The sequence below is a fragment of the Rhamphochromis longiceps genome, linkage group LG1 (assembly GCF_057381845.1).
Source record: "Rhamphochromis longiceps isolate RC_006_pf linkage group LG1, R_longiceps_female_GT1.1, whole genome shotgun sequence".
In the NCBI taxonomy this organism is placed as follows: Eukaryota; Metazoa; Chordata; class Actinopteri; order Cichliformes; family Cichlidae; genus Rhamphochromis; species Rhamphochromis longiceps.
This window is the reverse complement of record NC_140557.1, coordinates 16,923,367-16,936,006: the sequence shown is the minus strand read 5'-3', so window position 1 is coordinate 16,936,006 and position 12,640 is coordinate 16,923,367. Positions and strand designations below refer to the sequence as shown.

The 12,640-nt window shown below is 40.9% G+C and overlaps 1 protein-coding gene across 2 annotated transcripts in view; it reads right to left on the bottom strand.

The window, feature by feature from the left end:
* The window catches only part of elp4 (elongator acetyltransferase complex subunit 4), a 54,770-nt gene that overhangs the window by 37,636 nt on the left and 4,494 nt on the right, over positions 1–12,640 (bottom strand). Inside the window, exons 1-5 of one of the 2 annotated variants that reach the window (XM_085400521.1) lie at positions 8,081–8,321; positions 7,015–7,136; positions 5,712–5,846; positions 4,164–4,300; positions 1,393–1,477 (exon numbers count right to left, since the gene is read on the bottom strand). In XM_085400521.1, the coding sequence (XP_085256647.1) occupies positions 1,393–1,477; positions 4,164–4,300; positions 5,712–5,846; positions 7,015–7,136; positions 8,081–8,126 (525 nt within the window). In that variant the 5' untranslated portion in view covers positions 8,127–8,321. Of the gene's footprint in view, positions 1–1,392; positions 1,478–4,163; positions 4,301–5,711; positions 5,847–7,014; positions 7,137–8,080; positions 8,322–12,640 lie in introns of those variants that run through there. The other variant, XM_085400530.1, reaches the window with a different exon arrangement.

The following is a 12,640-nucleotide window of genomic DNA, read 5'->3' as shown; positions in this document are numbered from 1 at the left end:
AGGGGGGAGCTGTGGTAACATCAGTGTTGCTGTGGCAACATTAGCAAGGGAGGCCAAACTTAACTCCTATAGTTAAGCCTATAGAAAAATCAGGGAACAATGCCAATAAGGTCCAGCCAGAAGCCAGCCATATAGACTACAACAAGCCTGGAACCCCGACCTAATCAGCCAGTGTTTGTGGAGGCTCACACAACTCAACGGAATCCACCAAAAACATGCACAGGGAGATTAATCAACATTGTAATCTGTTATTTACAATTTATATTAAACCATCACAATATGAGCAGTCTCCCAAAAGCAGATAAACGAATCAACATAAAGATGCATACACACTATCATCCATACTGGCCTTTTTTCTGTGTGTGCCCATGTCGCCCTGTGCTAGTCTGCATTCCTGGACTGTGCCAACAGCACATCGGGCGGCCACACTGCTTTAATGATGTCAGCAGTTAATCTGGTGTGTGATTGACAGCGCTTGGGGAGGGAAAGTGGGGGGTAGGGGAGGTAAATCTTGTGCGTGAGTGACAGGGGGGGAGAGGTGGCTCCAGGTGACAAGCAGAGGGGTCACAGAATGTAGGTGAATAAGGCGCACACATATGTGTGTGTTCATACATGCACATGCACGCACTGGATCACAAATAATAGAGTTTACATGCTTTTGTGTATGAACACTACTTATTAAGTATTGTTTTAAATTAACAGTAGGACATTTAATAAACAAGTATGGAAAGTGAGGTAGATAAGGCCACAAATGCTTCTGGCACTCTGAAGAGAACCGGTGATTATTCCGAAGATTTATGTCAAAGATAAGACACACAGCTGGGAACACACAGGTGAGGTCAACCTGAGCAGGTGAGAAAGAGGTAAACAGGCTCAAGTAGTGGTTGGGGGTCACAGATGCAGATCTAGTATCTCCCTCTGTGCTACTCCAGTGCTTGTAACAAACATTTATATGAACAATAGCTTGTAATTAAAAGTGAGCTTAAGACGTGGTATTTGTAACCTGGTACAGTTTCAGAGTTCAGCATCGTTGCCATACACTTACCATAAACAATAATGCACACGAAACATGGTTTAGGTTATATCACAGAGATTTGGATCACCCAGCACTGATAAGTGTTTCTTTGAACATTTTAAAGGCTGCAACTGGTTGAATGGGCAGAAAGGAGCAAATTTAAAACTGAAGGATCACCTGAAGTGGATCATATTTTTATTCGATTGTTTTGTTTACAGTTTTAGCCAAAAAAGTAAACCCATAGAGTTACATCTTTCTATGTGTATTAGATGTTTTTGTTGAAGGGACGGGCTGCAATAATTGAAAATACAAACTGTAATTGCTAAATCATCCATTTCCAGACTCTCAAATGAAACAGATATAATACTGGTTCTTACCATGGGGGTAGACAAATCAAAGCCTTCTCTGTGTATGACCTCTTGAAGGGACTTCAGCAATGCAGAGTAAGACTCAATCATGCGACTGGAGAGAGCACAGGGTAGGGCAGAAAGAATGGGAACAGTGAAGCAGACACCCAGAAAGAGAACACAAAAGGGTTATTTAATATATGTAAATTGTCACTGAGACTATTTTGATAAAACTGGGCCAAGCCTATCACCGCAGTAGTTTAATCGTCTATGACTGCAGCATGTTCTTCCTGACTGTGCTTTTCTGTAGCCACTGAAGCAGACAGATGATCCATATCAAGAGATCCAATTAATTTATTTGGTTGATTAAATTACAACATGACTGGTTCTCTGTCAGCTCCCTGAGGATCTGATTGTGCCGAGACAGACAGATAGACAGATGAGATGCGCATATGCACAAACATACGCACAGCAAAGATGATACGTGAGAAGGACAGGAGAATTAATGGGTTGATATCTAAAATTAACAGGGAACAGCATTTTGGGTTTAATCAGGGGTAAGATGTGCACCACTGCCAAAGGGCATACAGTGTTATCAGAGCAACATTTAGCAACAATCAAGGGACTTCCGTGTGTCTATAGGATGGCCGACAGGAATGTTAACCCCATCTTTTTACACAAGACCCTCCACTTAAGAACGCCCCACCATTGTAATGACCACTCTGTGGTAACTCACACTGGGCTGCTATGTCAGTTGTCAATTCGACCTGCAGGCTACAAAAGCTGATACACATAGATTGGTCACACGCCAATAGCCATGTATAAAGAACAGTAATACACACTCGTGTTGATTACACTTGGCCAAGTATATCCATGTACTCTATTTCAGTTATTCAACACAACAATGGTGCCTCCTGACCCCGCTGTGGCTAATGATAGAGCTGGCTTGGTGAAAGAGGGACACCTACCCTCCACGGCCTCTCTGCCCATGCCCCAGCTCTGAGGTAGGGGGCTGGGATGGTGTGACATGTAGTTGAGGAGGTTGCTACTGGTTGGCAGCCATTGTGAGAGGCAGCATTGTGTTTTAGCTACCCCTACTGAGCAGCCCTCATTCAGGTACCAAAAAGGTCTAGGTGCTTAGCTACAGGGGCTAGTGCGTCAGCTAATTAGGATCATGCACAGGGAAGCTTCTTTATCTCAGCGTTCCTATTTCAGCAAGGGAAGAAAAGAGGAGAGAACGGGGATGCTTGGTCTTAAACAACAGGATCTGTATCACCTAGAGAGCAATTTGTGCCAATTATGCCTTCAAGTGAAACGAAGCAATTTAACAGCTAGGGTATCAACATGGGGCTTTGGACACGTGCAAGGGGGAGTAGCCTGCTTATGAGTTTGTGTGGTACATGTGCGTGTGCAATGCACTGTGTATGTGAGCACATGCATGTGTGTTAATACCGGGGCGGGCTTGGGGCACAATGCTGCAGTGCAGGTGTAGTTTCCCGCTGTCAAAATGTCTGTGAGATCTATAACCCATTCAGACACTACAACAGCACCACTATGTCAGGCTTACTCAGATTCATCAGTGGACAAGATTTTTTTTTCTTTTATGTTTTTCCATTAGGCAATGTTGAGTTATAACAGCTAGTGGTGTCCACTTTACCATCCACACTTTTGAAAGTGAATGTTAACAAAATTCAGTGTATTGGGACAGTTGCTCTGCTAAAGAGTCTGTTTGCTGACATAAAAGAAGAGTGATACCATAAAGCCTCCTCCACATCCTCTGTGCTCCAGATTGCTATATTTACCCTGTGTGTGTGTGAGTGTGCCTTCGTGTGCACTTGTGTGTTCAGCAACACTCTTTGAGTAAAGAGCCTGCATGACCTCTGAACCCTAAGTACACTCAATGCAGGAGAAATCAAACAGACGCTGAGCAAACAAGGCCCTTATTTGAATAGACATACGCAACCTTTCCAAGAGCCTGAATGACTTGGGCCAGTGGCACGCTGCTCAGAACAGAAGACAAACCAGCCAGATTTTAATGAATTTGCATCAGTATATTTTTGAAAGTGGACATTTGACTCAAAAGTACAAAACAATGTGGATACTTTTGAGCAGGTATGTAAAAAGCACAAAAAAGCGATTTCAGCCTTACAGATATGACATTTTCGTATTTTGAAGAAAATCAATGAAAAGCATAAACTATTAATGCAAAATTTAGCAAGATGCATGCTTGCTTTGCTGCTATAACTAATGAAAACACATAAACTTGACTGATTTGGGGAATAACAGAAAATTAGGAAATATAATAATCATGTTTCATATAATTAATTCAATAGCAGTGGATCCTAGACTCAAAAAGGGACATATACATGATAAATTATGTTTTGTAAGCCATTAAAAAATATACTGTGTAAAATTATAGACATTAAAAAATGTAATCAAGAAAAGAGAATATAATGATTATTAATCAAATAACAAGGAAAGCAATTATACCTTGCAAGCCTAAAGTTTAATAATTTCCTACAAATCTTAACCAAAGGGAGAAACCTCAGTCCTCTCATACTCTCTTCTTTAATTCATGTGACAGTTACAATACAGTAATGTTACCTTAAAATGATGTTGGTCTGTTTGCATTGTACCTGTATTCTGTGAAAAATGCCATGTTTGCTTACCTGTGTTCTGTGGATGATGTCTTATTTGTATAACTGTGTTTTGTGGGTGGTGTCGTGCTTGTGTGCCTTTGTTCTGTGGATCGTGTCTCATTGGTTTCCATGTGTTCTGTTGATAGTGTCTTGTCCTTTTACCTGTTTGTTGTTGATGACTGGGTGGGATGTTCTGGAAGGTAGAAGCGGTGGCACTTGGCTGCCTGGCGAATTTCTGGCTCCATTGTCTTGGAAACATCATAGTAATGCCCAAATCGGGAAGAAGAGGCCAGGGCACTCTGAAAAGGTCAAAGGGTCAATTTTTGGAAAGTGAAACAATAAAAAATCTAACCCAATTAATTTAAAAACCACTTTCAATAAAATCGGACACCTCTACCTGCTTTGAACTTTTTTAAATAATTGGTGTGTATTTAATGTTTTTCAAATAAGAATAGAACAGTTCACAAGAAAAAAAAACTTATTTGTTTTCCTAATTTGTAAAGAGTTTGTTTTTCCGCTCCATGGTAAAGCAATTGTATTGTTTATGGGTCATTCCTCCACATTCCTACAGCAGAGAAGTTAAATAACCACTATGACCACACTCTTAATCATTTCTTCACATAAATGTCCACTTCTGGCTGTGAAAGCAAACGCATCATGGACGCAGGGAAGGCGGATGTTTTCCTGCAGCTGAAAGAGAGAGTTTTAGCTCTTCTCTCTGAGTGAAACCAGGGATTCTATTGTTAAAGGGGCCCTTAATCTACTCCTAATCTGGATTAGGGCCCCCGGTGTGTCCCTCTCCTGGCGGGACGAGGGGGTCAGGAGGGCAGGGGGGTCAGGAGCTCATCTTCTCTTTGTGAGCTAGGCAACCCGCTTAGCGTTCCATCCCCGCCCTGACGGCCTCACCTTTGATCTGATGTCTTCATCGGGAGAGCAACTCAGTGGGCTATGCCAGGAGAGGTGTGTGTAAGGGGAAAGTAAGCGTTGACTCTGCGGGTGAATTTGGGATGCAAATCCTCTGGTTGGGCTTACTAGTGGTTTGTAAAGACGATTTTACAGGGGAAGGGGGAGAGGTGAGGAAAGGACACAGATATAAAGAAGTTTCCAGGGAGAGAGAAAGAAGGAGAGGATCCCCAGGGACACACTGTGTGCTGTTAATCCACATAGCGATATGGATTATAGAGCAACGGGGGTAGACTGCAGAGAAGTAGAAGGGGAGGGTCACCTCTCCTCAAAGCGGAAGAAAGAGTGTAGGGCTGCCGACCCTAGCAGGGGGAAAGGCAGGGATTTGGGGAAAGACAGAGGCGCAGGTCTGGGTCATAGGGTTGAGCGAGCAGACATGTCAATGCACAGGCTGCAAAGTACTCTTGTTTCCCAGGCTAAGCAGGGGTGCAGGCGTGTGTATATGTGTGTATATGCAAGTTGGGGACCAGTGAAAAGCCTACCTATTGCCAGTTAAGTGTGAGTAATCTGGCCCAGCTCTGAAAGGAGAGGCTGAGGCCTCATTCACCCCACAAAGGAGTTTAGAAGCTGATAGATTTAGTGGTTGAGACAATTGCCAAACCACTAAAGACCAGAGTGCCAGTGCAATCCATTGGCAAATCATCATTAACAGAGACACATTTTGAACTTTTAAAAATTAAAAAAAGATTACCTTTACTCCAACACAATAGGAGACATTATATATAATGTATATATCAATCTGACTACCTGCACTTTAGGTAGATTCTGATAGCGCCAGGCAATCTTCATAGCATCCAAATTGTCCTGGGGTTCACAAGACAGCCTGGGCTGTTCCACAGGCTTGTGAATGGCCACATCGTCCAAGATGGGAGCAGGGAGTTCCTGTTCAAAACAGTACATTACACTTCATGTAACTGGTATAAGGGTTAGTTATTTCTATTGGTATGGAAATTTTGAGTAGAATATGGGGACTATGGAAAGTCCCAGTGTAAGAAGAACCTGGGCATCAGTTTATTATGATAAAAAAATTTTTTAAATCCATATAAAAGAATTAAAATAAACAGATACCTGTCATTATTACCAGTGGTGGGTCAAAAACTAGATCCTGAATGATTTAGCATCATAAGTGCCAATGAATTTCTAATAACATGGTTTTTATATAATCATGTGTATTACATTACAAAAAAATAATAATCTAAAGACTGACTCATTGCAGAATTTAATCTCAGTTTCTAAGGCTTAACATAAATACAATGTGGAAAGAGATCCTGATAAGAGACTCAAAACTAAATCTCTCTAGTTAAGTAACAACAATACTACAGTGCATCACAACTTCATTTCTCCTTCTAAGCACTTAACTGCATCTTATGGTAATCCATAAAGAGGAACCTTAACATCAGAAAACTAGAATACTGCAAATGTAGCTGTGAAAACACTAAATGATGTGATATATTCCCATTGGGAGCCCCCCTCTCTTAATAAGTCTTTGATATGTAAAGAGAGGGTGACGCCATGACCCCTCCCACTATCAATCAGTGGGAGAGAGGCCCCCCTCCCTTATGCGGGGTGGCAATCAGCTTCTGGGGCTATGGTGCTCCTCACAAAGTGATACGTCGGGAAACATTTCAACAATGCTATAACCAGGCCACCCTCGACCTCCCAGATACCCCCATTGACCCTGACACATGTTAGCAAAAGCTGTGTGCCTGCACTGTAAAGCAGGTGGGGGTTTATATTATGAGCACAAAAAAATCTATCATATCTGTGTGTGTGTGTGTGTGTGTATATATATATATATATATATATATATATATATATATATATATATATATATATATATATATGAATTATACAAACATCCACAAGTACTTTCCAACATTCAAACAAAGTTCTTTTTGTTTGACAGTTGTACGGGAAAATGTTAAAGCAGACATAACAACACAAGGCCACCTTGGCGTCAAAACTCGCAGCTTAGAAAAATAAATCATCCTCTGCAGTACCTCAGTTTCATTTCAAGTTGTTACAGAATGGCTGACACCTCCCCTCATACCTGTAAGATGTCATCAGGGTTATCTTGAGCTGATGCAACAAAAAGTTCATGCCGACACACCACTCCTTCTGCCAGGAAGTACTTGAGGATCATGCGAGAGTAGCTATCAAATCGGTCCTCCTCTAAAAAGAAATATTGATAAAACAAAGACAACAATAATTAGAATTTGATAATAAGTGGAAAAAATCTCTGTTTAATGCCAAACTGTTTAATGCCAAACATTGTTGATATTCTTTCCTTCTTCAACATTCATTCACACATCACAGATCCAGCAGTTCATGACCACATCACAACTGCAAACTGTAATTGATGTAAGGAGCACATTCTGGTTACCTTAGGAGGGACATGAAGTGGCAATCGACATGTCACAGGGACATGTAGTGTGATCTGACTATCAAAGTGGAGATGACATCTTCACCTTTCTTGTTAGGGTCTTAAAACAGTATTTCTATCATTTCGCCACACAGCAGTGGAGGTGAGACAAAGACACCTGCCTTAAGCATTCACCTGGACCCTCCCACTAAATGGAAAGGTACTACAAGTGACAAGAGAAGGCAGAAGTAGGATAAGGTAGGAGCTTCTCTCAAAATGCTTCCTGACACAGGTTCACATGAATCTCTCAGATTTTTGTGTGCATTCAAGTGGCAATGGCATCCTTTCACTATCATTCTCACATCATTTCCATCAGGTGTAGTTAACAGTGTAAAAAGTAAGTTGTGCACGGTGGGCAGATCTCTGCTCTGAGGGGTGACATTAGAGCCACATTAGAGGAGGCATTAAATGGACCGGCACATAATTCTAAACAGCAAACACACTTTCCCAAAAGTAGTCTTTGTTCTTGCGTACAAAGCAGCCACCCGTCCATTCCTCACCCCAAACCAGCAGAAAAACCTGCATCATCAATATGAAACCCTACAGAGCAGGGCCCAGAACCCTTCACAGCATGCTATTGCTGCTTCCTGTCACAATCACCATTTTGTAAAGATTTCATAGGCCTCTCTTCACAATGACAACCAGTGGGCACAAGGACAAAGGCAGCAGTGACAGTTGAAGGTAATGGGCATACCGCTGACAGCTTGGGAATGACATCCTGAGGTGTCATCCTCGAACATCCGGAGAATTCCCTTCTCCTCCCACGTTCCTGGTCCAGGTCCTCACCTACGGACTCAGGATGGCTAAGGAAATTCCATGGCTCTTCAATTTGTTGTCGGTGGGGCTCCCTGTTCTCTTATTGATGGGTTTCTAGGTCAGCAGGCCTTTGTGGCTTTCAGCAGGCCCCACAAAGACTCCCAGATGGGCCCTCTCAAGATGGGGCCTATTGTAGTTGTGTTTCTATGGGAGCCTTACAAATGGAACCTCCAGGAGTCATTAGGCAGTTGAGGCGGGGGGTATGAGGAGGAGGCGGGAGGTGGCAGGGTATAGGAGCAACAGGGGGTGGGGGACAGTCATATCTTTGAGGTAGATCAGTCACTCTGGACAGTCATGGGATGATTTTTTCCCCCATCTTTGTTTTTTTTTTTTTTTGGTTATTCTGACTAAGGTTCGATAAAGGGGAATGCCTCTGCTTCATTTGCCTTCAAACAAGGGAGCAGGAGAGAAAGAGTCCTGAATCATATCTACTAAAGCTGCAGGGGAGAAAATATCTAGGTCACAATGTTTCCCCTTGTATGTCTTTGGTCCATAAAGTACTATTATTATTATTTCTACTGAGCAGCTGAGTTAAATTTAGGACACATAGCAGGTAAACAAAAGAATACAGTTGTTTAAAAAAGCTTTCAAAAAGTGAATCACTACTATAAACACTACTACAAATAAGGGTTAATTTAGCAGCATTTGCAAGCCTTTAATGTCTATTAATGTATCTCCAGTGGTAGGGTTCAACTCACAGCTGCCATTTGTCTTTGCGCAGTTTATTAATGTTAGACCTATGGTGTTATGATTTTTCTGACTGATCACCTTGACACCAAAAAATATACCTTTAAAACATATTTAAAATATTTGTGTCCTTAAAGCTCAGATAAGAAGCTATTCATAGAGAAAATACATAGAAAAAACATCTCTATTTCCTCCAAAAGAAAATACTTTTATTTTATATGTAAGTCTTATAAGACCTACATGATTCATGTTATTGTTCACAATTCCCTCATAACATACACTTGATTTATACGTAATTATTATCGAGTTTTAACTGAGAACCTTTACTTGATTTTTCTTTGCTTTTATCACTTCTTATAAAGGTTTTTGTTTACCATATATTACGAAGGAATATTAACATATATGTGAGCTATATTAAGCCTTAACTGAGTTATTTATCACCAAGAATACCCATTCAACCAATAAAAATAATTTTATTTTGATTTGGCAAAAAAACGAGTGATTTTCACATCTCTTTCAGTAGGCTCTGGGACAGTTTAATATTAAAACGTATTGAGTTTAAAGTTTCAAATATCTAATCTACGGATGTCACATCAGAAATAAAAATAACTAAAGTGAAAATGTTTATTTTATTGCTTTGTGCTAAATCCCAATATTAATCACTTTCTGTAGCATTAATCTCTCGTCTTTTGCTATTAGATTTTTTTTGTGTTCTATCATCATTAATTGTTAATGTCTCCAACTGAAGTAGGTGGCACTCGTAGGGATCAATTTGTGCAGAAAATACAGTCATATGACTTGTGAAATCCTCCTTTTTTTATGCGAGCATGCACATAGCTTGAAGTTGTCAACTACTGTTGTGATACCCGTTATCTCTGACTGGGGATTTAGATTTTGTCAAGCCAGCCAACACAAAGAAACCCCAGCTATGTTCAACTTCCTTACTTCATAATATACCCTTCAGTTATCTTTTGTTTTTCATCTAAATCTGACTAAACTGAACCAACTGGCATCCAACCAACTCTTAAGGCCTCTTCAAGCCACCTATGCCACTAAGCATCCTAGCAGGAAATTCTACCATAATAATAACAGTTAAACATGTCATCTTCTCAATCACCATCCACATTGTGGTCAATTCTCAACATAGTCCATATGTATATAGTCAAAGAGCACCTTTATTCACATGTCATAAAATGTAGTGAAATTTAACGGTGATGGCTGATTAAAGAAAAGAGACATTTACTAAAACTATAAGAATGAGACCATACATGACCAAAATAATAAAAGCTTGGAGGCTTTGTTCCTCCTCTTGCAAAAAACACAGAGATGAGAGATCTTCAGACAGCAGCCATACTGGACTGATCCCCCTCTGGATGACAAATCAGGATGGACAGCTCAAGACACTTCAAAGGCAGACAACGACCAGTCTGATAATTTTATGTCTGTGTCTCACAAACAGGCCATCACAGCTAAAGGGGCAGAGTGTAGGAGACGACTGCCTGAAACAAACACAAACAAACACACACTCCAAACTCCCCCCATTCCACCCACCCACACAACAAAACAGACACAGAGACACCACAGTGTACACACACACACCATCTCTCTCTCTCTCTCTCACACACACACACACACACACACACACACACACACACACACACACACACACACACACACACACCACTCTTTGAGAGACAAACACAAGAGAATGCACACACACGCATTTCACCTTTACTGTGTCTCTCATTACCAGATGAAACCAACCGTACATTGATTCACAAAATGGAAGGGAAGAACGCATTAGTGTGTAATCACTGACTCCTGCATCGATTGGGGGGATGAATTAAAGGGCAAAGCAATATCATCAGTTGGTATAGGCCTTGGCTACACACAAATTACAGCTTCAAGGGGAAACATGACTATCTTAACCTTACTGTCCACCAGTGCATATAGCCTAGCCTATGATGAATGATAATAATAACAATAATAATACAGTGGAAGACATTTATGTCCCCAGAAAATCCACTTGCTTTGAATGTAATTCTGAAAAGTTCTATAACACATCTGCAGATGAGCATATTAATTAAGGATCACAGTAGAAGTGTGAACACCTGGGATTCTAACTGGAGACCAAAGGGTCATCAGTCTATTTGCCATTCTGCTAGACAGCGACATGTTAAAGACAAAGATGGAGAGAACAACCAACAATATTGTCAGCTGTAGCTTGCTGATTTCATTTCAGGAATACATTTAATTTTGGCTCTACACGAATGAATATATGAATATAAGAATAAAGAATAAGAATAACTTTATTGATCCCAAAGGAATATAGAGGATAAAGTAACTATGTGCCTTGAAATCTCTTCATTGAAACTGCTGCGGAGAGTTTCTAAAAAGCTAATTATGCAACAGACTGAATTCCAAAAGGCAGAATTTCATGTCTTCTATATTAATCACATAAAGTGGAATATTTTAAAACTTTTTTTTCTTTGAATACCTGAAATTATTAGATTATTTATCTCTGTGTTCAGGTCCTGCAAAAATATCGTATATCTCTTGGTGTCATTCAGTATAAACAATCGCAATCATGATGAAGACTGCTGACTTGAAAGTTGTCCACATGATGATTACCGACATACTCCACAAGGACCATAAGACAAAGAAGGTCACTGCTTAAAAGGCTGGCTGTTCTCAAAGTGCTGTATCAAAGCATATTAATGTTAACTTGACTGGAAAATGTGACAGGAAAAGATGAACAAGAGACAAGAAAAGGAATGCCATTGAGAAGATTTTCAAGAAAAGTTGATTCAAGAACTTAGAAAGCTTTGTAACGGGTGGACTGAAGCTGTTGAGCACTGTAAGTCATGTTTTTCGAATTTTCCAGTGGATTCAATATCATAAGGCCGACCCTACTGGGCAATAAGCTGAAAGTGATGCAGGTGGATGCCTCTCTTGTGTCCTGGATTGTTGAGCACCTGACAGAAAGACTACAATATGTGCATCTTCAATATTGTGTGTCTGAAAAGGTGATCAGCAACACCGGGCACCACACGGGACTGTCCTCTCCCCTTTCCTGTTTACCCTCTACACCACAGACTTCAGCCACTACACAGAGACCTGCCATCTTCAGTATTCTGATGACTCTAGAATGGTTGAATGCACCTTTGAGGGTGATGAGACAGAGTACCGGGCTGGTGGACTCCTTTGTCACATGGTGTGAGCACCATCATCTGCAGCTCAATGTGACAAAGACCAAAGAATTGATGGTTTAGGAGGACCAGGAAACCTGTGATTCCTGTTTCAATCCAGGGGTTCGATCTGGACATTGCGGAGGACTATAAAAACCTCGGAGTACACATTGATAATAAACTGGACTGGGTTAAAAACACCACTGCACTCTACAGGAAGGGATGCAGGGATGGAGCTGGATGGAGCTCCCTTAAAGTAGTGTTGGAGAGATGGATGTTGTCCAAGATAAGGACAATGATGGACAACAGCATTGTGGGAAACATCCACTCCCACCCAGACCATGATGTGCTGACCAGTCACAGGAGCATGTTCAGTGAGAGAATGACTTGACCCAAATGCACCACTGAACGACATTCCTGCCTGTGGCTCCCAGTACAACTCCTCCATGTAATGCACAGTACACAAGTTACACCCTTTTGAACATCCTCTACAGTGAAAACAACAAAATAACAAAGCTTTTAAAGTTTACAGTTTAGAGTAGAATGTCAATCATATATCTTTA